Source organism: Podarcis liolepis, assembly GCF_965112155.1.
Source record: "Podarcis liolepis genome assembly, chromosome: 13".
In the NCBI taxonomy this organism is placed as follows: Eukaryota; Metazoa; Chordata; class Lepidosauria; order Squamata; family Lacertidae; genus Podarcis; species Podarcis liolepis.
This window is the reverse complement of record NC_139573.1, coordinates 55,694,220-55,719,674: the sequence shown is the minus strand read 5'-3', so window position 1 is coordinate 55,719,674 and position 25,455 is coordinate 55,694,220. Positions and strand designations below refer to the sequence as shown.

General features: G+C 42.1%; 1 protein-coding gene across 4 annotated transcripts; it reads right to left on the bottom strand.

Annotated features, from left to right (window-relative positions):
- Positions 1-467: 467 nt before the first annotated feature.
- Positions 468-25,386, bottom strand: SDHA (succinate dehydrogenase complex flavoprotein subunit A). Of its 4 annotated transcripts, none has more exons than XR_014518741.1 (15): positions 25,086-25,236; positions 18,986-19,075; positions 17,596-17,757; positions 14,716-14,859; positions 13,882-14,046; positions 12,585-12,733; positions 10,654-10,778; positions 8,267-8,435; positions 7,117-7,312; positions 5,803-5,974; positions 5,200-5,318; positions 4,326-4,437; positions 2,225-3,261; positions 1,704-2,036; positions 468-1,458 (listed from the first exon to the last, which is right to left on the bottom strand). XR_014518741.1 is itself a non-coding variant. In XM_083473224.1 (15 exons), exons 1-15 carry the CDS (start codon positions 25,140-25,142, stop codon positions 1,372-1,374), a joined length of 1,992 nt encoding a protein of 663 aa, XP_083329350.1. In that variant the 5' UTR covers positions 25,143-25,386; the 3' UTR covers positions 468-1,371. The 4 variants fall into 4 exon arrangements, 3 of the variants coding, with proteins under 3 accessions (XP_083329350.1, XP_083329351.1, XP_083329352.1); XM_083473224.1 differs by having other exon boundaries at positions 1,704-1,817; positions 3,131-3,261; positions 25,086-25,386; XM_083473225.1 differs by having other exon boundaries at positions 1,704-1,817; positions 3,131-3,261; positions 18,986-19,072; positions 25,086-25,354.
- Between the last annotated feature and the right edge of the window lie 69 nt (positions 25,387-25,455).

Below are 25,455 nucleotides of genomic sequence, written 5' to 3'. Positions count from 1 at the left end.
GTTCGCCAAAGCAGCTTAGTCATGCTGGCGACATGACCCGGAAGCTGTACGCTGGCTCCCTCGGCCAATAAAGCGAGTTGAGCACCGCAACCCCAGAGTTGGCCACGACTGGACCTAGTGGTCAGGAGGAGTCCCTTTACCTTTACCTAAGACATGTATAGCCAGAGACGTGTGTATAAAATATTTATGTTCTACTATTTCTGGGGTGTTCTTGGATTCTGCATAAAAGGGGACTCCATCCCCTTTTAAACATCTTCAGAGAGGCAGGGGTGAATAAAAAGCATGTTTGCACTAAAGATATCTGGAATTCTTACTCATGGAGAAAAGCCTTCTGGAAAGAAATTACTCTGCATATGCTAAAATTCTAATTACAAAAAATTAATCTGTGAAATCCAAGAACACACACATGTTGAACAACATTAATGGAGAAATTGATAGAACTGTTTCAGTGCTGGCACACGCTGTACTTATATTCTTGTCCTATTTAATGTGCTGGATTTTTACAAATACAAAGTAAATACATAATATGCACACTTGTCAATGAAATCAGAAAGCAGTTAGGAAAACTTTGTTTCAGATTTTTCAGACGATACTGATACGACAGCGCTGAAGCATCTGAAAGAATATCCATCTATACATTGTGACCCTTTTCAGAGACACAGTCCAAACAAAGAATGCCTTACAAAGAATGCCAGATATACAACTTTCAATTCTCAACAGTGTATTATTCACCTAGGTAAAGATATTTAAGGGAGAGAGAGCTGGATTCTTTAAATTTTTACTGTCTGCCAACAGACAGAAAAGTCCTACCAAGCTGTTATGGATCTGCTATGATATTTGGTTTAGGCTTGACACTGTTCACAAGTTATAGTTGCAGCAACTGTGATTTAAATAAGTAATGTGAACTGTAAAATGTAGAGAATTATAAAGTTCTAAGACCACAATACAATAGTTAAGTGCACTTAAACCCTTTCATTTCAATGGGTGTAAGTACTTCGAACTATTGGATAAATGCTGCTGTTTCTCTTAATCACCATACTGCATTTACTCTTTTAATGTATCGCTCTAAGAAAGTCAATGCAAAATTGCACAGTCAAAATAAAGGTAATACATACAAATTGCGTGCAGAGCTCCAGCTACTTAGAGAAACCTACAAACTCAAGCAGAGGCAATATGAGATTACTTTGCTGCATGAGCTCTGTATTGCCATGATATATTAACGCATGAAGCAATGGGCCAGTATAGTAAGCTTCCTGGATTCTGCTGCAAATGAAGATTCTCTCAAACTCAATGCATTACAGTTGTCTAGTAGTAAGCTGCATGATGTTCACTTCTGTACCAGGAAACTTACAAGGAACTCAGTGATAGTCACTAGTAGGAACGAATAGCTGGTGGCACTGTTGCACAGTCTTCCTCATTGAGGGTTTTGTCGATTACAGGCCTATAATCCAGAGTAACCTGAAAAAAACACCAGTTGTTTGTCTTTGTTAGAAAGCTGACTGCACAGCAAGAGTCAAGCTACAACTTTATTATTTTGCACTTAAAATTAATCAACCTCATTACAATCCAAAAGAGAAATCAAAATTTCTTTAAATTGAGTTCTTTTAATTGGAAAACAAGTCCCACACTACCAAAAGCAGTATGCTGGATATACAGGATTCCTAATTTCAAAGGCCAAGGTGGGGGGGGGGGGAATCACATACCTTCCCAGTCTTGACATCTACATAAGAGAGAGTATGCTTTCTCCAGTGCTGATCAAATGATTTCTTCTGCTGCCCTTGGATTGGTTTGGAATAGTCATATTCATCAATCCTTACCTAAGCAACACAATGTAAGAGTGAGATAATGGCAACAACCCAAAGCTCTGCTCAGAAGATGACACCAGCCATGTACCTAACAGCCTTAAGTATTAAAGAACATTCTAGTTTCTTTAGGAATTTAGAAGAGCTAGAAATGAATATGGAAGCACTACCTATTCTTCTACAAATGTGCAACTCCTTAGGTTCTAGCTTTCATTACCTCCTCAGTGAAACCAGCTTTTTTGTTCCAGTTACAGATAGGTAGCCGTGTTGGTCTGCCATAGTCAAAACAAAAAAATTCCTTCTAGTAGCACCTTAAAGACCAACTAAGTTAGTTCTTGGTATGAGCTTTCGTGTGCAAGCACACTTCTTCAGAACTTAGTTGGTCTTTAAGGTGCTACTAGAAGGAATTTTTTTGTTTCAGCTTTTTTGTTGTGTCTGTGGACACGCATTGCCTTATCTTTTATTATATAGAGAGATACTGGATTAAATATTTTAGCTGCATTATAAACAACTGAAATGTGGAAGTGCTGTCCTGAAAGCCCAATAATTCTGATTTTTAAAAGGTGCTGATAGTACCCACAACACTCATTTAGAAGAGATGTCAAAAAGGGCACTGATAGAGACATCTCCGTGAGATTGTGGAGCAGCTTAGGCTGTGCTTCTTTCTTACAAAATTAATTACTGAGGTACCTCCAGTTCAACATGTTGGTACGTGCAATTCTGCTTTAAAAATAAATAGGCTCATTGGCAACGAAATGGAAGTTGGGGTGTGACTGGGCAGAGATGCGCAAATTTTGCTTTAAAGCTCAAGTGTTTTTGAACCTGGCCCGCCCAACTCCCTTAATCTTCCCCAGCCCCAAACACTAATAATGTATCACACTGATTAATATGCACATATGCAGTCACATGTAACCTGCTGCTACAAATGTAAGCATTTGTAGACTGGAATACTTCTCCAATACCGACATTAGATGTGGAATAAAACAGGGAAATTCTGATGCTTCTCCTAAAACCACACAGGACGATTTGTCCTTGCAACAAAGCAGCAGTCCTTTCAAGGTTTTTTTCTTTCCAAATCAGGTTGGGAGTACCAGGGGTAGCAGCAACACATATATACCCAATATGTTTCAATGAGAACTGTTCAACACACTCTGGCTGCTCAGAAGAGGAAAGCTCCATTTGTCTCAGGATTCTGCACCTTCCTGGAACTGCTGCCACTATTTCCATATGCCATTCCTCTTTCCCCCTCCCCAGCCAACATGATCAATGTTCAGGGATGGTGAGAGCAGGGGTGGGCCACAGATGATACATAAAGAAGTTGTGCATACCTTAAAATCCTCCCTAGCATGAGCACCACGTGACTCTTTCCGAGCCTCTGCACCATAAATAGTTTGTAAAGCACAGAGCATTAGATTTTGTAGTTCCAAAGTCTCCACCAAGTCAGTATTCCAGACAATACCTAAAGGTACAATGAAATGTTAGGGGCATTTCAGCAGTCCCAATATACAAATCAGACAAAAGCACAACTCTGCTTGTAGACCAAGGCTGCAATTCTATGCTCTCTCTACTGAAGTGAACACTTGCTTCTGAGAAAACATGTCTCTGTGGGTTTCTCATAAAAAACTGTTTGAGTCATGGCCTGCAAAGCTGTCTTGCATGCAGCTTAGAAACTATAACAATTGTGTCAGTGTCATGAGCCTGAAGTCTGTGCTATATTCCTAGTTAAAAATGTGAAAAAATATCACAGGAAAAAGGGCAGCACTCTCCCCTCTGCTCTCTTCCCCACTAATATCAGGGGGGAAATGACAGAAATACAAAAAAGTCATTAATTCAACTGTACCACTGGTGCTTAAATATATGTGAAGGCACCAGGCAAGCCTTCCTGGAGAGAGCATTCCACAAACAGGGAGGCACTGAGGAAAAGGCCCATTCTTGCGTTGCCACCCTCCGGACCTCTAATGGTAGAGGCACACAAAGGGCCTCAGATGATAACCGCAGGGTCTGAATCAGTTCATACGGGGAGATGTGGTCCTATCATCTGTGATCAGATGGAGTAACATAATTTGTCTGACTGATTTACCACCTTACAAAATAGCTCTTCCAACAAGGCAGAATGTATTGCATTTGAGTGCACAGATAAGCACAGAAATGAGCACAAATTAAGTTCCAGCTAATTTTTAAGCTAATTATTAGACCTTATATTTACAGAGATGGCCTCTAAGTATGTAGACAAAGCATGGTGAAATTCCACTTTAGCTAATGGGGCCTCCTGCTGCCACCGCGCCACCGGAGCACAATTTCTGTTCTCATCCTGAAGCAAAGTTCTTAACCTGAAGCACTATTTCTGTAACCTGAAGCGTATGTAACCTGAGGTACCACTGTACTTTTTTTTAAGTCAAACTGACGTTACATTTCTTAACATCAAAGTTCTCTGAACTGCATATGCTGATAGATGCCACAATCATTTACTTGCACACCTCTAAGAAAACGCCAAGCTTACAATGCTACATTCAGACAGTCTACCTCTATCGAATGTCTTCAAATCATCCATGCTGTTATAGAGACTGCTAATTTGCTCACAACCTTCCTGTAGGACAGGACCTGTACGGAACACTGCAGCATGGGTTTGCATTGTCTATAAATAGAAATTGAGAAACAATACATTGATTGGAAATTCGAAGAAAAAATTAACCTCCTACAGCTGCCACAATGTTCAGTTGTCAAAATCTGTTTGAATACACTCATATCACTTTCTACAAACCCTCAAGTCCACACTCATGTGCAGTAACACCATTGTCTTCGGTTAAATCACCCTGGTGCCTAAGCTGCCCTGGCTATTTCTTAATGGCTCCATCACTTCCAAGAGAATTTACTCTGGGCTGCAATAACACATATCAACACAGCCAGCCTGCTATCTTTCATAATCTGTATAAATCTGAAATACTCTGAATGCAACTCTACCTATGTATAAAAAGGAAGGAGTAGAGTGCTGAGGTTCTGGACATGAAAGCAAATTTAACTTGAGAAGTGCAACAGCCTTTAGGGATGGAGTGTAGAAGCAGGTTCCATTTGCAGAGGAACATCCTGTTTGTATTCTGAGCACAGTTTACTACAACCATGTGAAGCAACTTAAGCTGAAAGTTAAGGAAGGTCACCTAGGAAGCTTTGCACCTGAAGAGGAGTTTCAACCTGTTTCATGGGTGTTTGCCAACTTTTAGATCATGAATGGATAATCAGCCCCTCCATCTCGAAAATACCAGAGCACAAAATTTTAAAAAGAAGAAAAACATTTTAGAAAGGCCAGAAATCCAGTTTTCAAGTCAAAACATTATATATCTGTTTTAGCAATTCACATTACATGTTATTAGCCTAGCCTCCAAGCAAACCTTTTATATACCTTTTGCATATTAAGTCTCAGATCCGAAGTTCTTATGCTTCCATTGGCGAAGCGCAGTTTGTCAAGATTTGCTACAGATTCTTCACCTGCATTTGGTTTAATTGACGGAACTGGTTCTCCTAATTAGAGTAGACACAAGCATGATTCAGCTAAAGTTAAGTCTACAAAAATTAGATAGCAGTCAGGGTGAGGGGGGAAGGCAAGGAACAAGAGGAATATATTGCCAATCAGTAATTCCATTATTTCCTAGTAAAATTCTCAGTGCCTGCCCAGCCCCTTCTGATAAATTTGGTAGGAAGGGAAATATTTTTTCATAGGCATTAATAGAGTTTCTTGACCTTGCTGGTCAAGTGAAAAGCTGTTACCAGTCCCACTTCTCCATGCAAGCCCCAATTCCTCAGTCTTTCCCCTGGGAAGGAAAATGTGGAAAGAGTGGTCAGCCGCTCCCTGCTGTTTGAAGGTGCCCCTGCTTGAAAGAGCAGCACCAACCTCTCCTGAGTAAAGGGCTGGTTGAGAGCATGCTGGTTTGGGCTCTAATGCTCAAAGGTACCCAGCCCTTTCAAAGCCTTTCGAGGGAAATGAAAAACAAGCAAGGAGACCTACCAGGTTTGCAGGATTCCGCAATGCTAAGAGCACACGCACGGCCAAAGACCACCAAATCTAAGAGTGAGTTTGCTCCAAGACGATTAGCGCCATGAACAGAGGCAGAGGCTGCTTCCCCACAAGCATACAAGCCAGGTACTATTTGATCTCTGCCATTTACATGAGTAATCACCTGCCATTAAAAATAAGTGTGAAATCAATATAAGCATGACAGTGACTCTATTCACGCACTGCTCACATGAAGAGGGCAAGTGTGGTGACAGAGGTAATGAGACCACGCATTTACCCCACTCCAAAAGTCACCCAGCTCCTTTAGGAGACATGAAAAAAGGAGTATAAAATGGGTAAAAGTTTAATGGTAAGGATTTGCTGAACTAACAAACTGAACTGGAATACAAAGAAGGGAAGTATGAGGAGGTCGGAGGAAATAAGGGTATGGAAGTTATGTTATTGAAAACTAATGTGTGTTTTTAATCGCTTATTATTTTGTATGTTTATTTTTTATTTTTTCTTATATTCAAAAAACTTCTCAATAAATATCTTTTTTTTAAAAAAAAAAAGTCACCCAGCTCCTCCTGTTCCTGGCACTGTTATGTTCAGCATAACTTCATGTGTGGAGAAGACTTCTCACTGCAGAAAGATCCCTGCATGATTTAGAACCCTGATTATAGTGGGTTCTAAAACCATGCAGAGATCCTCCATGGACAGAGAAGTCTCCCCAATGCAGAAGTTAGTGAGAGCACAGCAAAGGTAGGAGCAAAAGGAGTGACACAGTTTTGAGGGTGGGATACACACAGTCTTTGTCACCATGTTTACTACTGACTTTCTTGTAGTCATTTTTAAAAAGCTGTTGGCTAACACAAGGAGTGAAGGTGGTGATGGCAGATGGCAGAGAGAGAAGGGAGATCCGAAGACCACAGGCCAAATTAGGTCTGCCAGGCCTTGGAGGTTGGCATTCAGGCCATTTTGGGCTAACCAAACCTACGTTAACAAGGGAAAATGTCACAAAACATCATGCTCAGGAAAGGTGGACCTGGTTAGCCCTGAATACCTGCAAATTCTTCATTTGCATTCCTGGCGTGGAGATGTGAAGGAAGAGCCAGGGCTACAAAGGAAGAATCTCCCTTTGCAGCTACAGCTTGAACTTTTAATCACCTAATGTCAGGTGACTAACAGGAAGGCAGACCCGTCCACCTGTCAAAGTGGGCTGTGAAGTTGCTATTTCTTCACAATTATATCAATCAGTATGCAGAAAACACCCACAATATTCAGTTTAGAATACTTCCTATTTGAATATTACTTCTGGAAAATTACCTGTCCTTTGTAGTTTGTAGGAATACCTCCCATATTGTAATGAACAGTGGGCAGAACAGGAATGGGTTCTTTGGTAACATCCACACCAGCAAATATCATAGCAGTTTCTGAAATCCCAGGAAGACGAGTTGCTAACTGCTGAGGTGGCAAATGATGCAGTTGCAAGTACACGTGGTCTTTGTCAGGCCCACATCCTCTGTTGTTAAAAGAAAAAGTGTTATAAACACACTCATTTTCACAGTCCTATCAAGAGGCAAACTTTTAAAGTCATTCATCATCTTATATAGGAAGCAAAACAAGAACAGCTCTCTTGGTGACAGGAACTAGCCATCTTTTTCAACCCACATTTCACTTTCTATTTACTAACAGTTCGTAAAGTTTAAATAAATAAAACACATTTCTTACAATTAGGTCTCATATGAGGTAGCAAGTCTGAGGCTTGTCCATGTGCCCTACACCCCCTTCTTCCAGTCTGTAGGTCATAAACATCCCTACATTTGTACGCACTCACCTGTCTCCTAAATCCTGGGAAGAACTGTATTGCCAGGAGGGCATGTTCAATATGGTCTGAGTGAAATACTATTACAGTGGTGCCTCGCAAGACGAAAATAATCCGTTCTGTGATTCTCTTCGTCTAGCGGTTTTTTCGTCTTGAGAAGCAAGCCCATTGACGGATTAGAGGATTAGCGCTATTAGCGCTATTAGTGGCTTATCTGCTGATCGGATCAGCTGATAAGCGGCTTAGCGGCTTAGCAAAGGGGGGGAGGAAAAAAAACCAGCAGGAACTCGCAAGACATGTCGTCTTGCGAAGCAAGCCCATAGGAGATTCATTTTGCGAAGCACCTCCAAAATGGAAAACCCTTTCGTCTAGCGGGTTTTCCGTCTTGCGAGGCATTCGTCTTGCGGGGCACCACTGTATTCTTTAAGATAGCTTTCCTTAATCCTGGGTTCCCAGAAGCTGTTGGACTACAACCACCCACCATCCCCCGTCAGCACTGCAAATGGTCCAAGATAATGGGAGTTGTGGTTCAACAACATTTGGGGAACCAAGTCTTTAAGATACTGGACTGGTCAATGTTTACAAACTGAGCAATCCCACATCTTCTATAATCATATTTGAAAGGTAGCAGTTACAGAAAACCAGACTTACCTTCCTTCTCGGATCTCAATAGTCATTGAACGAGACACAACATCTCTTGAAGCTAGATCTTTGGCAACTGGTGCATATCTCTCCATAAACCTTTCACCTTCACTGTTAATCAGAATGCCTCCTTCACCACGGCAGCCTTCTGTAATAAGGCAGCCAGCTCCATAAATACCTGCAAAACAAGCAGTCACTACATTATAAACTTGTTAGGGACTATATTTTACAGATGTTCCTCAATGTCATAGTACTAGAATGAGACACCAACATTTTAATATCCAATATAGTGTATGTACCAGCTTCAAATCTTGGCTTTGATAATCAATCAAGCTTGTTCTTTGAATGGCTTTTGAAAAGCCAGCATTCTCTCACATCTGCCAATATAGGGATGGCAAACTACCAACTCTACAGGGCTCTTGAATACTGAAGATGTATGGGAAGTGCTTTGAACACCTAAAGCAGGATATAAACACTTCTGCTAGCAGAATATTGGTTGCAATTCTTCCTTCAGTGAAATCACTCAAACTTGTTCTCTCTCTTTCCACAAAACACTATTTTACACTTAAGTGAAGACTGGTGGTATTTTGTTGCATCCCAAATAAATACTAAAATATGGCAGAGAGTATTTCACTCTCCTAAGACATTCTGCTGCTGATTCTAAGGCTGCCATTCTTCAGTGGAATTCTCTAGCATGAGGCTGCCAAGATAGCAAATCAGAAACTGGTAGAGTATTATAGAAATCAGACTCCATTATGATTTAGGTTAGCTTTCACTTTATGCAAAATAATTAATGCCATTTTTCTTGTTATGACATTTGTTTATTTTATTTACCATGAATGGTTGCTTTTGTGAATATGCTGGGCATGCTTCCACTTTTGTAGGGCTCTGAACAGAAAATGACAGCTGTACTGCCTTGGCTTTTAAAAGGTTTTTAATCCCAAAGTACACAAGCTCTCCATATTTACAACTGCCAACATAAGATGCCACCTTACGCACCTGACAAAACAAGCACTAGTTCACAAAAGTGTAATCTTTAGGGTAGTACAGAACTCTGCTACAACAGATTAACTTGTCTATCCCTTTGAAAGTTGACAGAATCTTTGGTGTAGAAAGAGTAGGAATTGGCAGAGGCAGAGTTTCAATCTTGAGATATAGCAAGTGGCTTAAACTACTGTATATTATACAGTCACAAGGCTGCAGCTGGTTCAGAATATGGCAGATCAGCTGTTGAGCAGAGCAGCCAGAGGGCCAGCAACAATTCTGACAGCACTGCACCAGCTGCCAGTAATACAAGGTCTTGACATTGGTATACAAAGCTCTAAGTATACAAAGACTTTCTCTGTATGTCCCAACACACAGTTTATGATCAGAGAGAGAAGCTCTTCTTGCAGTATCACTGCTGTGGGTGGCTAGGAGGTTGCAAAGGAGAGAGGCATTCTGTCTCTGGAATTTCTTCCCAAGTCAAGTCTGGCAGTTCCCTGACTATTTTCAAAAGGAATTTGAAGACATTTTTATTTGTACTGTATACGCTTTTGGAAGCGGATAATTACATACAGGTAGTGCTGTTTTTATAACTCACATTTTAATTACTACATATCACATATGGTTTCATTGGATTTTATGATAGCACCCTCTGGGCACTCTTCAGAAAAGAAGATCAGGATACATAATACAAGACACTTAATAAATACATTAAAGTATTTCCAAACCTGCTTCACATTTGTACATTTACATTGGGGTTACGTTCCAAGGCACTGAACGGCTTAGTGAAATCACATATATGTGAAACACGACTGAAAAAGACTGCAAACACTCTGTTCTGCCATTGCCCCACCCCGTTTTGTGACGTTTTCATGATTTTTTGAGCCACTTCTGGGTTCAGCGTGATGCACGCATGCATGGTCGCACACATATCAGATGCGCCTAAAACAGTCACTGCCTGTATAGACATTTTTCTTAAATGTTTCCAAGACAGTCATTATCTACAGCTAGCCTCTTCAGACAACCATTTCTCATCTACTTTCTAGGAGGGATCTATTGTCGTTGTTTCTCATGAATATGTCCCTAGCATGAGCAAGCTAAAGATGTATTATACTTTTTCATGGTTGTAACACAGGCAGAAAGCTATCAACTGCTTTAAGATTCAAAAGACAGCTCCAATAATCAGATGTACAAGCTTGTGTAAATCCTTTTAATCTGATGGAACAGTCATCCAAACTACGTACTGCAAGAGAGAACTACTCATCTGCCATGAGAAAGAAGTTCAACAGCTGTAGGCTGCTCCAATCCCAAATGCCCACCCTGGATTTAAAGGTTTAATGAGGTTTAATTTAAAGGCTAAAGAGTTTCACAGCAACCTTAGTTGTCTGTAATGTTACAGAACATCATTTTACCTGTGGGATGGAACTGCACAAACTCCAGATCCTGACAAGGCAGGCCAGCCCGTGTCACCATTGCTGTGCCATCTCCAGTACAGGTGTGAGCAGATGTACAGCTGAAGTAGGTGCGCCCATATCCTCTAGGAAAAGAGCTCATTATTAGTATCTGGTCAGTACATTTCACACACACAAAGAAAACCCAACAATTTCAGCTGCATACACTTACCATGGAAAGCCATGGCTAATGATTGACCATAACGTGCAGATTTCTCCTGATTCAGTTGCTCGACTACGCGAGCAGGAATACTAAACCTCTGTTATAAAAATCAGGTATTTTTGCTTTCTCTTTAGCTAATTTAAGTTGGTGGGTTAATTTTTCTCCCATCACTATTTGCCACAGTTCTCTGTACCAACAATCCAATGTCAAATACACTGCAGTTTTTCAATTTTTGGTTATCACCCTGCAAGCAGCCATCAATATGAATACTATTTGTTCCACAGGTCTCACTTTCTCATTTTGTTCTGCCCAAATTGTTAAAAGAGTTAATGGTGGTGTGCGATTTTTTTTATGTGTGATATTTGGCATTTCTATAAAAATATCGTAGTACATAACTGTGATACAGAAAATGGCCACCATACATACACACACACACACACACACACACACACACACACACACCCTGTCAATTACAATTTCTCCAACATTGTGTATTATTTTTATTTGCAGACATATTAGTGTACTGTACCACTGATGTAATAATTTTAAAGAATTTTCCCCATGGGTTGATGATATTGCTTTCTTTGAGAAAATCATCCATATTTTCTCCCATACATTTTGTTCTTTTGCTATTCCAATATCACTCACCCATATTATTTTCAAACCATCCAATATAATTTTATTTCTATCAAGATGTAAATAAATGTTAGAGATTAATCCTTTTGTATTTGTCCTATGTTCCACATTTTGTCCTGTTTAGTTTGTTTTCCCCCTTTTGCCCTAATCCTTCAACCATGATTGGCTTCGGATCGTAATTTGTTGGTGTAAAACAAAACATAGTCCCTGGTTTGGGCACAAGAACTGTGGTTTGTTGCTCCCACATGCTAACTGGGAACAGCAATCTGCACATTCACTGTAAACTAGACAGAGGGAACCTCTGGATTCCTGTAAAGCAAGCATGGCCAAACTTGGCCCTCCAGATGTTTTGGGACTACAATTCCAATCATCCCTGACCACTGGTCCTGTTAGCTAGGGATGATGGGAGTTGTAGTCCCAAAACATCTGGAGGGCCAAGTTTGGCCATGCCAGCTGTAAAGCAATTCCTTCTTCAGCCACATCCACCTACACCTGATGCCACGGCCAGCACTAGACACAGGGGATGCAAAGACACAGCTGCAAAGGATCAAAACTACATTCCCAACTGTTTCTCTGCAAGAGCAGCTTGCAGTTCCCACCTTTTAAATATGCACCAGCTGGCCTGGGAAAACTACACCACTCTTTCCTTCCCATTCCCTTCTAACTCAATGTGAGTCATTAGAATAAAAATACAATTAAGCAGAGGTAAAAAAATTTTGTTATCTTTAACAGGGCTACATGTTTAGGAAGATTATATATTGTATGAAATTCCTACTTTAAAGTGTAAAATATTCTTAGAGTAAAAGTCTGACTTCATAATCTTTTGTAAGCAGCCCCCATCTCTGCATTCCCTTTCATCTTTGCAAACAAAGTGTTGGGAGCATATGTTTGTTGACATGAAGTCTGATTTCCCCCTCCTATTCAATAGGAAAAGGGAAAGAATTGTTTAATGGGCAGGATGCAAGGCTCACAGTATTAAGGGCAGAGAAAATAACCCAAAGGGAGGAGGGGCTTGGAGGCTTCCCAATGAGTGTTGGTGGAAACACACTCTCTCTCTCCAGCTCATTAATATTACCCAGCTCATTAATATTACCCAGTGGCGATAATCGTATTTTTTGCTCTTAAACGATGTATGGTTCCATCTTCTATACAAAGTGCAATAACACCACAGCATTCTCCATTTTCCATAAGCAGGTCAAGGGCAAAATATTCCACAAAGTAACTCGTGTCATATCGAAGAGACTAAAGGGGGAGAGGGAAAGAATCATGTATTATTATTATTATTATTATTATTATTATTATTATTCAACAACATTAGGTTTTGGGGGTACTCTATGAGACTGTAACCCTGGAAGCAAGTCTTTACTAATTTTAATTTGTCAGAACCAACCTATTTTAGGCAGTTCATAAATATCACTCCAGTATGATAATTCCATTAGTCAGGGATGATGGGTTCAACAATGCATGGAGAGGAAAACATGGGCTATTCCTTTCCTTGTGGATTACCTGTGCCAGGAAATGGACAGGGAGAATGCATCTCATGCTTGCTTTTTTGATGTTTTAAATTTTGTAGCATACTACCTTCTGGGTGCTCGCCAATAGCATAAAAGGAAACTTATAAAATATTTTTTAGAACAACACCATTTGTCAATGAAACATAGAAAAACACATTTGTTGCGATTCATGAATGCTGCTGTATCTAGAAATGCACGCTGTGACATTAACATACGAGAGTGCTGGAGGTGAAATAGTTAAACAAGTTACCCAATCAGAACTCAGGGGGGGTGGAGTCAGAGGGACTATAAAACCAGCTCTGGGAGGGGCGGAAGGAGTTCATTGGGAGTTGGGTGGCTGGTTGGAGTGGGAGTGAATTGGGATATAGTCTGTGGGTAGGTTGAGTTAGTGTAGCGAAATAAGCTGAGTCAGGAACAGTTAGGAACTAGGAAGACAAGGAAATATCTGAGAGGTGGTTTAGTGAGTGAGAGCAGGTAGCAGAAGTTATAGGTCTGGATAGGCACCCCATAATTGTAGTTGACTGATACCGTTTATAAATCCACATGCTTGTTAAACTGCAATAAATAAACAGTAGTTTATGTTCCAATTTAACCGTGGCTGGACTCAGTATTGTACCAGGTAGAGCCTGGGTGGTGGCAGCGAGAAATAAAGTGGTGGCACAGGGATCAATAGATGGTAAAACAATCAGGGACCCTGTGTGATCGCCACACATGCCTCTTGTTTGTTTTTTCTGACTGTGCAGAAGACACATGGATGTGCTGGCTAAGAGTTTTTCTGAGTCAGATACTGATAGGAGTGCAACTATCAATTTCAAAAGTGATCCTACTAATTAAATTCAGTGATCTTGATTCTCTGCCCCACCAGCATCTTCTTACCCGACCATACAGCGTGTGAAGCAGAGAGTGGCCTGTCCTATCAGCCACACAACAGCATCGATGAGCTTGTCCCCCTTTCCCAAACTTTAGGCTCTGTCCTCCAAAGGCACGCTGATAGATCTTCCCATCTTCTGTCCTGCTAAACGGCATGCCATAATTCTCCAGCTAAGGAATCCAAGTGGAACTTATTAGCCATTTAACCATCAGCATGAAAACAAGGAAAGTCTGCTTTACACATATTTCAATTTTAGAAAGAATCTGCCATGTGAAAACAAAAAAGTTAACTTAGGCTAAATAAACTTTTGATTTGCACACACTGTGTCCTAGTTTCAAGAATCTGGCTTATGAACATTTGGGAACTTTCTAAAAAATTGGGGGAAATTAACTAGATCGAAGCAGGAGACCTCCATCAGTTAATGTGAGTTGTGTGCATTCTCCAAGCCACTGTAAGAAACTCCTCCCTCTGGAACAACTTTGTTGGGGCTCAGTATATCCTCAGAGAAGTTGGCAGTGTCGGCATATTCACAGCTGTAATGTACCCTATAACAATTTGCCAGAGCACCACATTCTGTAGAATGAAGTAATACTGTACCATCTGACCTTACTATCAAGCAATAGAGTTCTGGAGCAGTTTACAGAATGAGAACACGCAAATACAATGAAACAGTGCAATCTTCACTATGAGAAAAATTAGAAAACTGGTTTCTCCTACAAAGAAAAAAATGGTTTTGAACATACCTCAAGAGGAGGTTTGTTCATTTTTCACAACTGCTATAGTAGTCAGTCATGAAAGAGTATTTCAGAAAGACTCATTTTATATGGTGCTACTTATACCTCGATAACTGAAGCAGGAGCCTGTTCTGTCATATAATGAATCGCATCCTGGTCTCCCAGCCAATCAGAGCCTTTCACAGTATCATAGAAATGCCATCTCCAGTTATCCTCTTCCATATTCCCCAAAGCAGCATTGATTCCTCCCTGGAAATTAAAAGCAAACATTTGCTCAAATGCAATACTTAGCAATCAGTTCCTTTATAGTTTAATCTAGGTATGGCTTTTGTTTTATCCATGGCTTCCTCCAGCATCTCATTCAGTGCTTTATCACCAAGCAGTTTATGACCATAGTACTGGAAAGGTTAATCTTACAGCCTGCATCCAGGTTCAGTGTTTCAACCACTTCATTCTCCTTATCACTCCATTAAGACTGCAATGGGTGCATGGCTCCTTAAGTACATCTTCTTCCCTGAAGCAGGCATTGTGTACAATTTTTAGACATGTCGCTAATTCATTGGAAGAGATGCCGTTCCACTTTGAGAGTCTTCTTAAATACTTCATTTAAACATAATGAATCAGTTTGGCCCCCAGGACCTGGGATAAACCTCTTGACTAAAGGCCAGGAGTGGGAGTGGGACAGCAGCCTGATCTTCCCCCAGTTCCAAAATAGTTACAGCTCTAGCAAGAGAATGGTACTTTAAGGCAAGGTGCCTCTTTACTGAACCACTCACTGTCCTCTCTGTGTAAATAGGGGACTGAAAGTCTGTGTCCTCTCTAGCCAAGAGGTCATCTGATCATTGGGTCTTCGGTTCCCCCAGAGCTTGGATGATGGGTGAAGCTCTAAGTGTTGGATCCCCAGTCGCTTGTGCTTAGGAACTTGCAGCATCCTGCTCAGAATTGTTTTCCTCTTTTCTTATCTGTGGGAACCTTCAGACGCCCAATCCAATTTGTCACAGGGATGCACCTGCCTACAAGCCCATCTTGCCTCCAGGCAAGTCTTCAAATTTGAAGAAAGGGGGATAGAGCAGTAGAAGAGAGGAAGAAAGTTATCACTATGATAACAGCCTCTGCTACACTGAATTTCAGACCTAATATCAGGTGCACCTGTAGAAGCTGCAGCCACAAACAAGTACCCTAAATGGTTGAGAAGAAGATAAATGCATTAAAACAAACAAACACTTGACGCCAACAGTTAATGAGTCCTGCGACTTTATCCCTTCAAGGATTAAGGTCTGACATTACCAGCTGGGACCACAGCAATCACAGCAACCCAGAAGTGGCTGGAACCCGGGGGGGGGGGGGGTGCGCGCGCGCAGGGGGACATAACAGGCTGATGGGTGCTCCATCATTGTGTGCAATGACCTAGAATGCAACACCTATATATCACAGTCGTTTACAACATCATAAAAAGTTAGAAGCAAGTTAAAAGCAAAAATAAATTTAAAACAAATATCCATAGACCATTGGGGGTGGGGGGTGGGATGTCCTCTTCCTTGCCTTGCATAGGCCTGGAAGAACAGAGATGCTTTCAGCATTTAAAAGTTCGCACAAAAGGCACCTGCTGAATCTCTATTGTCAGGGTGTTCTACAGGGCTGGGTCAATGCCACTAAAAGCTTGATTTCTCCACTGTTGTCAAATAAGGCTCACCAACTTGGGGAATGATCAAAGACGCTTCTGCTGAAGATCTCATTGATCAAGCTGGAATATAAGGGTTCAGGCAATCCCTAAGGTATCCTGAACCCAAGTTGTTCAGGGCTTTGCAAATAAATGCAAGAACCCTGAACCTGGCTTGGTAGCAGATGGGCAACCAGTGCAGCTGTTTCCACAGTGGTGGAACCAGAAGCTCCCCATCAGCAATCTGGATGACTACCTCATCCAGGCTCAACTAGAGACAAAACACTAGAAAATGTCAAGTAAAGTTGAAGACTTAAGAGCTTAAGTCCCAGAGGCCAGCAACTGGAAGAGAACCGTTACCTCTCCAACTGTCAAGGAGAAGGATTCTAAAGCTAATCTGCATAAGTCCTGCTTGTTGGAGTAAGAGGAAGGGGTAACCCATTCCAGGATAGCAACCTTCACAGATGGAGAAATCGTTGGTCTCTTTCACAATCCAGCCCTGAGAAAGCGGAAATTATTCAGTGGATTCCTTGTGACCCATTCAAATTAGTCTTACACCAGCCATTTCCTGATAAAATCTGTCCCTCATGCCTCAAGGTCCAGATGAGCCTCATAACTCTGAAACAAGTTTTCAGAAGTAGTCAGTAGATAGCATAAGAACTGCAATTAGAATTCGAAATTTTGCTGATCTGTATCTTCAAAAGCTGTATGGCTTTTTCCCTAGAGCATTTGGACAAAGGACCAGCCATCCTCAAAACTAAGCTTAGAACAAAGGCACTCCCAAGGATCTATAAATAGCTTGATATATTTCATTTGCTTTGTGAAGAGAGTATGGAATAATTTGTAAGTGTAGTATTATCTCATCTGATGTTTTAGGTAATAGTAAAAATAGTGGATTATACACCCCAAACTCGTGTTTTAACAGCATAGCAAAGTATGCCAAGGAAAGAGATGGGCTGGAACCTTCTCCCAGACATGCTAATTTTCTAAGTGAAGAGGGACTTTTTGGTTGGTTTGTTGGTTTTAAAGGCAGAATAGTGAGTTCCGTGACCCCCACGTGCAATGTGAAGTGGTAGAGTCCAGACACAGGGTTGCCTCTTTGAGAACTAAGAATTTTTAAAAAGAGCAAAACAAATATATGAATGCACGTGAGTTGCATTCTGCTTATCACAATTTCAGTAACAGAGTTTATGCCCGCAGATAGCAGATGGGCTCATTGGTTCTATACAACGTAACCCAGTGTACAACACCCAAATCTAGACAGCTTACTCCATTCGCTGTCTATAGCCTATGGAACCACAAATTGGAATTGACTGGCCTCTTACCTGTGCAGCAACAGTATGGGATCTGGTAGGGAACAATTTTGTAACACATGCTGTGTTAAACCCAGCTTCAGACAAGCCAAACGCAGCTCGCAAACCTGCACCACCTGCACCCACCACAACGGCATCAAATTCATGGTCCACTACAGGATACTGTGTTGAAATCTGGTTGAGAAAAAAATATAAATGAACAGCCACATCATTTGCAACACCTAGGAAAATAAACCATAGAATAATTATTATGAATATACACGTACACGTAGAGAGCACCACACTTGAACTCACTGTATTAAAAAACAAATTTCAAACTCTGTAGTTAATGCTGCCCACTGTTGATTTGTGACCCTCCATGCTTTGGTGAATCAGGAGCAAGCAATACGATCAAGTGCCCAGTCCGCTCTTCTCACACATGTCTTAATCAGTGTTAGAAATTCAGCTATATAAGCTAATTGCCAAATGGCACATTAAACCTAGGTTACAGTGCAGTGGCATAGCATGGGGGGTGCAGGGGGGGCCGGCCGCACCGGGCGCAACATTGGGGGGGCGCTCGCACTCGAGTGCTAAAATCCACAGGTTAGGGGGCGCAAATTACTTGCCTTGCCCCGGGTGCTGACAACCCACACTATGCCACTGCGGTTACAGTCACCGCAATGCAATGTCTAGGCACCATTCCCCACCCACCCTACAATGAGTTCTATTATTATTATTATTAATTTCATTTCTAGGCCGCTTTATATTTTAAAGAAAAAAATCTTGAAGTGGTTTACAACACATTAGAACATCAAATAAAACAATTAAACAAATTCAAGCTTCAAAGAAAATATTTCATATCCTTCTCTAAGAGACATTTTGCTTTCCTTGTATTTATTTACCTACTTAAATTTATATAGCTGCCCCATAGCAGAAGTACTCAAGGAAACCAGAATGATGTAGTGGTTAGTATGCTGGATTAAGCCCTAGACCAGGGTTCTAATCCCCACTCAGTCATGAAGCTTGGGCCAGTCACAGCCTTTAAACCTACCACAGGGTTGTTGTAGGGATTAACTGAGGAGTGAACCATGTACCCCTGGGAGAAAAAACTGGGATATAAATGTAATAAATAAGCTCTTCTGCTTACCTGCTTAAGAAAGCTGGAAGGGCCAGCCAGATGGAGATGTCAGTTGCCAGCCTGGCATCCAGAGATCTCCACATGGTTGCAACTGGACCCGCGCCAGTCGCAAAGGGCACCTGGCGCATGGCTAATGTCTAACGCTGGCCTTTCTACAGACTTCCACAACCTGGCGCCCTCAAGATCTTATGGAGGACAACTTCCATCAACACAGCCAGCACAACCAATGGTTGGGGAAGGCTGCTATTAGAATATGTCCAATATGCCAGACAAGTAAGAACTTACTGAATCAGATACTTTGGCAGATGCACTTTTCTTTCCATAAACAGTGAAGTGAAAGTTGCGAGAGAGTGCCTGGCAAGCTGCTGGCCCCTGCTGAAGCAAAACAAAGAAGTGTTATAACTTATGTGATAAACAGTTATCTACATGAAGTACACCTTATGCTAAGCATTCTAATTATATACTGTAAAATGTTTAATATGAAGTAAATGCATGCTATTCCAGGTTACAAGTGGGATTTCTCACCTTTTTGTGGCATTTTCCCCCTGACACACAGAAACTCACCAGGTATAGTTTCCACACAATTGTCAAGAAAATATTGAAAAGGGAGATGGCCTATACATAGAAGTGACTGTCATGAATTTATTTCAATCTTCTTCTTTTTTCAATGAACAGCATCCAGATTGCCCAGGGAACTTGTATATTATGGTTGCTAAGTCTAGCCAGAAAATACCATATCTATTACTGGGCATTTCCGTGTTTTTGGACTACAACTCCCATCATCCCATGCAAATACCTGAAACTGCTGAACAAAATATAGGCTACATTCACACCACCACTTTTAATCACTATACTGTAATTACATTTTAAACAGTCGTGGTTCCCTGGAAATAGGATTGATTGTTAAATCACTCTGGAAATTGTAGCTCCAGGAGACAAATAGGGACCTTCCAACAAATCTCAACATCTTTAATGAACTGGTTTCCAAAATGTAAATGTGGCCACACTGTAACAACCGGGGTTGCTTTCTGCATAGTCTCAATTCATAGATCAAGTTTGCTATTATGTTTTACCACATCGTCGTATTTGCTCAGATAAAGTTAGCATAACTTTACTTTGTTTTATTGCTTAAAGTAATTCACAGGAATGTATAACAGTACAGAAAAGCAAATCATTAACCAGCAATTAAGCTGTTCCAAGCACTTTAATGCATTTCTGAATTGCCATCTTTTTCAAAAATCAAACATTGGCAAGAATTAATGTAAAAGAGCTCAAGGATAAGCTAACTGTCTTCCTTCTTCAAATGTGACTTTACCTTTTAAATTCATTATTCACAGACAAGTCTGATTAATTTAAGTTGCCATTCTTCAGAGGTTAGAACAGAGATCTCAAAAATAAGAGGAATCTAAGCACCAGACTTAGCAGAAGAATTATGACTGGATGGAAAGACTCTCTGATTCTATGCATATATCTATGTATATATGTTCTCTTTGGAGGGAAGGAAAACCCTTGTGAAAACCTCAACAGGTTGACATAGAAATATTAGAAAAATAAGCATCAAGTAAGACTGAATAATAAACAGTTAAGACAAGTTACCATGGGTGATCTTTCTGAGAACCAGATTTCAGCTTCATTAACTACGAACCCCAAAATCTGGGATCCTCTCCAAACATTTTTTAGGATTTTGTAGTCATTTTGTAGGGCCACCAAACTGAGTAATTGCTACATCAAACGGGTTGGTTGGTAACACTCATAAATCCAACATTGTCCTAGTCACTCTGAACTGGTGCCATGTTTCATAGCCGCTTTGTAGCATTTGGTAGCTTGAACCCTGCATTTTGTAGAGTAACTGACATTCAAACTGGTATCCTAGGTATCCCCCCAAACCCCAACATTGTCCCATCCACTCCAAACTGGCGCCAAAGTTCTGTAGTTGTTTTGTAGGGGTTCAGCAGGGAAAAGCCCATATTTGGCAATACCACACAAAAAGCACAGTAACTGATGCTTCAAACCAGGGTTCCTGCTTAACAAAACTCAAAATCCAACACTGTCTGATTTACTCCAAAGCAATGCCAAAGTTTTGCAATTGTTTTGCAGCCTTCTTGTAGTTAACCCCCACATTTTGCCGATCTCCAAAAGTGGGTTACTATCTTACTCAGAAGTTAATGAAGCTACACCCAGTTTAAGTAGCAATTCCTCAGTTGGGGTGGGGCAGACCTACCAAACAAAACCCTACAAAACGGCTAGAAAACTTTGGCACTGCTGTGGAGTGAATGGGACAATGTTTGGTATCAGGGAAAACCTATGACCCCTGGTGTGAGTATCAATTACTAGGTTTGGGGGCACTAAAATGTGGGGTTCGTGCTACAATACCTTTCCCACCCCGATTTGGCCACAGTGATCCATGTGACGGTCACCTCCAGGCTTGACTACTGTAATTCGCTCTACGCGGGGCTGCCCTTGAAGCTGTCCCAGAAACTCCAGCGGGTGCAGAATGCTGCAGCGAGGCTCCTCACAGGGTCTCTGCCATGGGAGCATATTCACCCAGTGCTTTTCAAGCTGCACTGGCTCCCGGTGGAGTACAGGGTCAGATTTAAGGTGCTGGTTTTGACCTTTAAAGCCCTCCACGGCCTAGGACCCTTGTACCTACGGGACCTCCTCTCCCGGTATGCCCCACGGAGAGCCTCAAGGTCCATAAATAGCAACACCCTAGTGGCCACGGGCCCTAAGGAAGTTAGATTAGCTTCAACCGGAGCCAGGGCCTTTTCAACTCTGGCTCCGGCCTGGTGGAACGCTCTGCCTCATGAGACCAGGGCCCTGCAGGATCTGATTTCTTTCCGCAGGGCCTGTAAGACAGAGTTGTTCCGCCTGGCCTTTGCCTTGGAGCCAATTTGATTCCCTCCCTCTCTTTCTTTTTTCTTTTCCTTCTCCGCCTGCGATGAGGCTACATTTTAATGTTTCATTATTTTAATGTTGTATTTTAATTTTGTTTTTAAGTTGTAATCATTCAACTTGTTTTTATTATTGCTTGTAAGCCACCCTGAGCCCTGCCTTGGCTGGGGAGGGCGGGGTATAAATAAAAATTATTATTATTATTATTATTATTATTATTATTATTATTATTATTATTACAAAACCCTACAAAATGGCTACAAACCCCTACAAAGGGTGTGCAGGGAATCTCAAGTTTTGGGGTTCATAGTTAATGAAGTTCTAGATTTCCCTCTGCTCAGGGCAAAATGCCCCTTAGGTAGTAGCCCTGTAATGGCAGCTGATGGTGGGAGAGGTTTCAGCATTCACAAAGAACAATCTACAGCTATTAAGCAAAACAAAGTGGCAGTATTTCAACTGCAAACAAGCTTTTCAGCTTGCTTTACAGTAACCACAGAATTTTCTAAACATGTAACTGGTTGTGGAATAAGAATAATTAAAGCCTCCCTCGGTCAAAGAGAAAGCCCTAGGCATCAACCTTGAATCTAACTTTCAGCTAAGAATGAGTATTCATTTAAATGGTAAAACACAGGTTAGAAATGGCTTTGCAAAGAGACCATAAGTTATTCCACCCACCCCTTTTGTTCCTTCAAGTATTTGCAAATGCCTATGTTAGTAATTAATGGCCTCAAATAGTAAATTAGTTCATTTATATACCGCCCTTCATCACAAGATCTCAGGGTGGGTCACAGAATAAAACACAAGACCAAAATACAAGTAAATAATCAAAAACACCAAAACAATAACCCACCTTCCAACTTTTGTAATGCTTCCATTGGTATCAGGAAACACATTAGAGGAAACAATTTAGATGACAACTTCTCAAACTTCAAGTAGAAGCTCAGTAGTTGGACTTCAAACTCCTTCATATTGGCCACCGAAAGATAACCTTTCAGTTCTCAAGGTAGTTTGGGTGAACTGCCCCACATACCTACTTTATAAGGAGCATTTTGGGCAATGTGTGGTGGATATGACACAAATGAAATGTTAAGTGCAGTTTTGATAGGGGACCAGTTTGGAAAGCCATCTTAATACACCTTCTCATAAGCCCTATTTGATTTCAACAGCACTTGTAAGCACTGCCCTGCCCCTCAGAAACACTTTAAGCTCCAGGACAAATGTCTGAAGCAGGGAGACTCCTCACTTCATGGAGGCTCCCTTCACAATCTAAAATCCTGCAAAATCAAGGGTTTTAGTTGCTCAAGCGGTCTGAGTTGAGGAGGCTTCCCAATGCAAACCTTTGCCCTCAAACTAGTGGAGGGCTGATCAAAGAATAAGGATGATGCGCCAAAGGAGTTGGGGCTTGGCAGCACTGCCCCTCACATGGGACACTATTCCCCACCTCATTGTTTATCAGTGACCTGATTTGCATAACTGTAAACCATAATTTAAATAAAATTCAAACTATGGTTTAAATTACTTTTGAGCAGCATTCACCAGCACAGTGCATTTTCTTGCTAAACCATACTTTAAAAATAAGAATGGTTTAGTATAATGCACATACTGGGCTGCTGCTTGAATTGGTCCCTCAGTTAATGAACCAAGATCTCAAGCAGAAGTGCCAGACTGGCTTGGTGTTCCCCTACAACTGTGGTGGAGGAACCAGAGGCCCAGGGACCAAATGTGACTCCCTAGGCATCTATAGCCAACCCTCTGGACTCTGTCAAGACACTTCCGCTCTCTCCAAGCTGCACTTCTCACTGGCCCTGCTCCACATACTACCTTCGAGTGCTTTTGCCTGGCTAGACTGTAATACAAACAGCAAGCTACAGTTTGCAGCAGTCGTGGAAAAAGGCAAATTCCATACCAGGGATCATTAGGAAAGGAACTGTAAAGAAAACTGCTGGCATCATAATGCTGAAATCTATGATGCAACTGAACGTGGAATATTGTGTACAATTCTGGTCACCTTGTCTAGAAAAATGATATTGTAGAGTTGGAAAAGGTTCAGAAAAGGGCCACCCCAATGATTAAGGGGGAGGGAGCAAGTGCCTTATGAAGAAAAGTTGCAGCATTGGGGACTTTTTAGTTTAGAGATAAGGTGAGTAAGAGGTGATACGATGGAAGTTTATAAAATTATACATGGCATGGATAAAGTAGAGAAAAGTTCCATCTCTCATAATACTAGAACTTGTAGACATCCAATGAAACAGAATGTTTGGAGATTTAGTCAAACTATGGAACTTGCTCTCGAGGAGTCAGTGGCAGCCACCAACTTGGATGACTTTAAGAGAGGATTAGGCACATTCATGGAGAAGGAGAGGGCTGCCAATGGCTACTAGCCGTGATGGCTATGCTCTACCTCCACAGTTGGGGGGCAGAAATGCTTCCAAAAACAAGTTTCTGGAAACTGTGGGGCGGGTGGGAGAAGATTGCTCTTGTGCTCGCGTTTTTCCCAGAGGCATCTAGTTGGCCACTGTGAGAAGAGAACGCCAGACCAGATGGGCCATTGGTCTGAACCAGCCAGGCTATTCTTATAAATGCTTGAGCATCAAGAGAACTGGGTGCCAAGACCTGTTACATACAACAGAACTTCAAGGGACACCATCTAATTCACCCCGAAAGAACTGGTGCACCTGTAATCATTTGTACATGTGCCCAAACTAGCTGAGAGGCAGCACATGGAGATCCGCACTGATCCTTGCAATGTTCCCTAATTGTTCTTATCCTACGATTGGAAGATTACGACATGATCTTAGAAGCGTGGCATCATCTTAGAAGGCTGCGACTATAATGAAGGGAACCTGAGCTGCCTTTGAAACGACCTCTTCATCTTTTGTGGCTGATGGGGGGGGAGGGGTTATGCTTAAGATTTATTTTCAAAGGTCTCTCAAAGTATGCCATTCACATAATTTATGAGGACGCATAAATGTTTCGTAACTTGCTATGCCATGTGACCCAAGTGGATCGCTCTGCTGGTTACAGCGTGGTGCTGATAATGCCAAGGTTGCAGGTTCCCTTATGGCGCAGCCGCATATTCCTGCGTTGCAGGGGGTTGGACTAGATGACCCTCAGGGTCCCTTCCAACTCTACGATTCTATTATTCTGCTTTAGCATAATATAGATATGTCTATCTGGATTACCCATGTGAGGAAAAGGATGGACCTATGCGTCTATGAGAGGCTCCGCGGGTGACCTTGAAGGCCGGCCACCCGCCTCCCCCTCAGGCTTGCCAAAGGAGGATCGGGGCCAGGGGCGGGGCCTGCAGAGCGCACCGGGGGTTATTGGGGGAAGGGCGGCGGTGCGGAGCTGGCGAGGCTGCCTGTGGAGCAGCGGCGGCGCCGCCCCCCTCTCCCTCGTCGTCCCCGGACGGCTGAGCCTTACGGGAGAGCCGCCCCGCACAGGACTCTCCTCCTCCCCCCCTCCCCCCCCCCGGCTCCCGCCGCGCACTTACCGCGCGGAGCTGCCTCAAGCGCCGCAACGCCTGCAAAGCCGCCACTGCCGCCGCCATTTCGCCCCGGCCCTCAGAAACTAGGCCGGGCAGAGAGCGGGCTCACTGCGCCTGCGCACGAGAAACGGGGGAAGGTCGCCCTGACCGAACAGTTGTCGAGGGCGGGCGGGAGGAACCAACCAACCGGAGAGGGGGGACAAGCGGGAGCTTTCAAAGGCACCTCACGGTCTAAAGGAACAGAGACGTTAAATGCCTTTCTCGGTTCCCCCAAAGAGGAAAAGTATGTCTGCCTAGTGCTCTTTTGTACTCGAAAGAGTTTCCGAGGGGGGAAATAATCATTATCATCATCATCCCCCTTGTCCTCACAGGGATG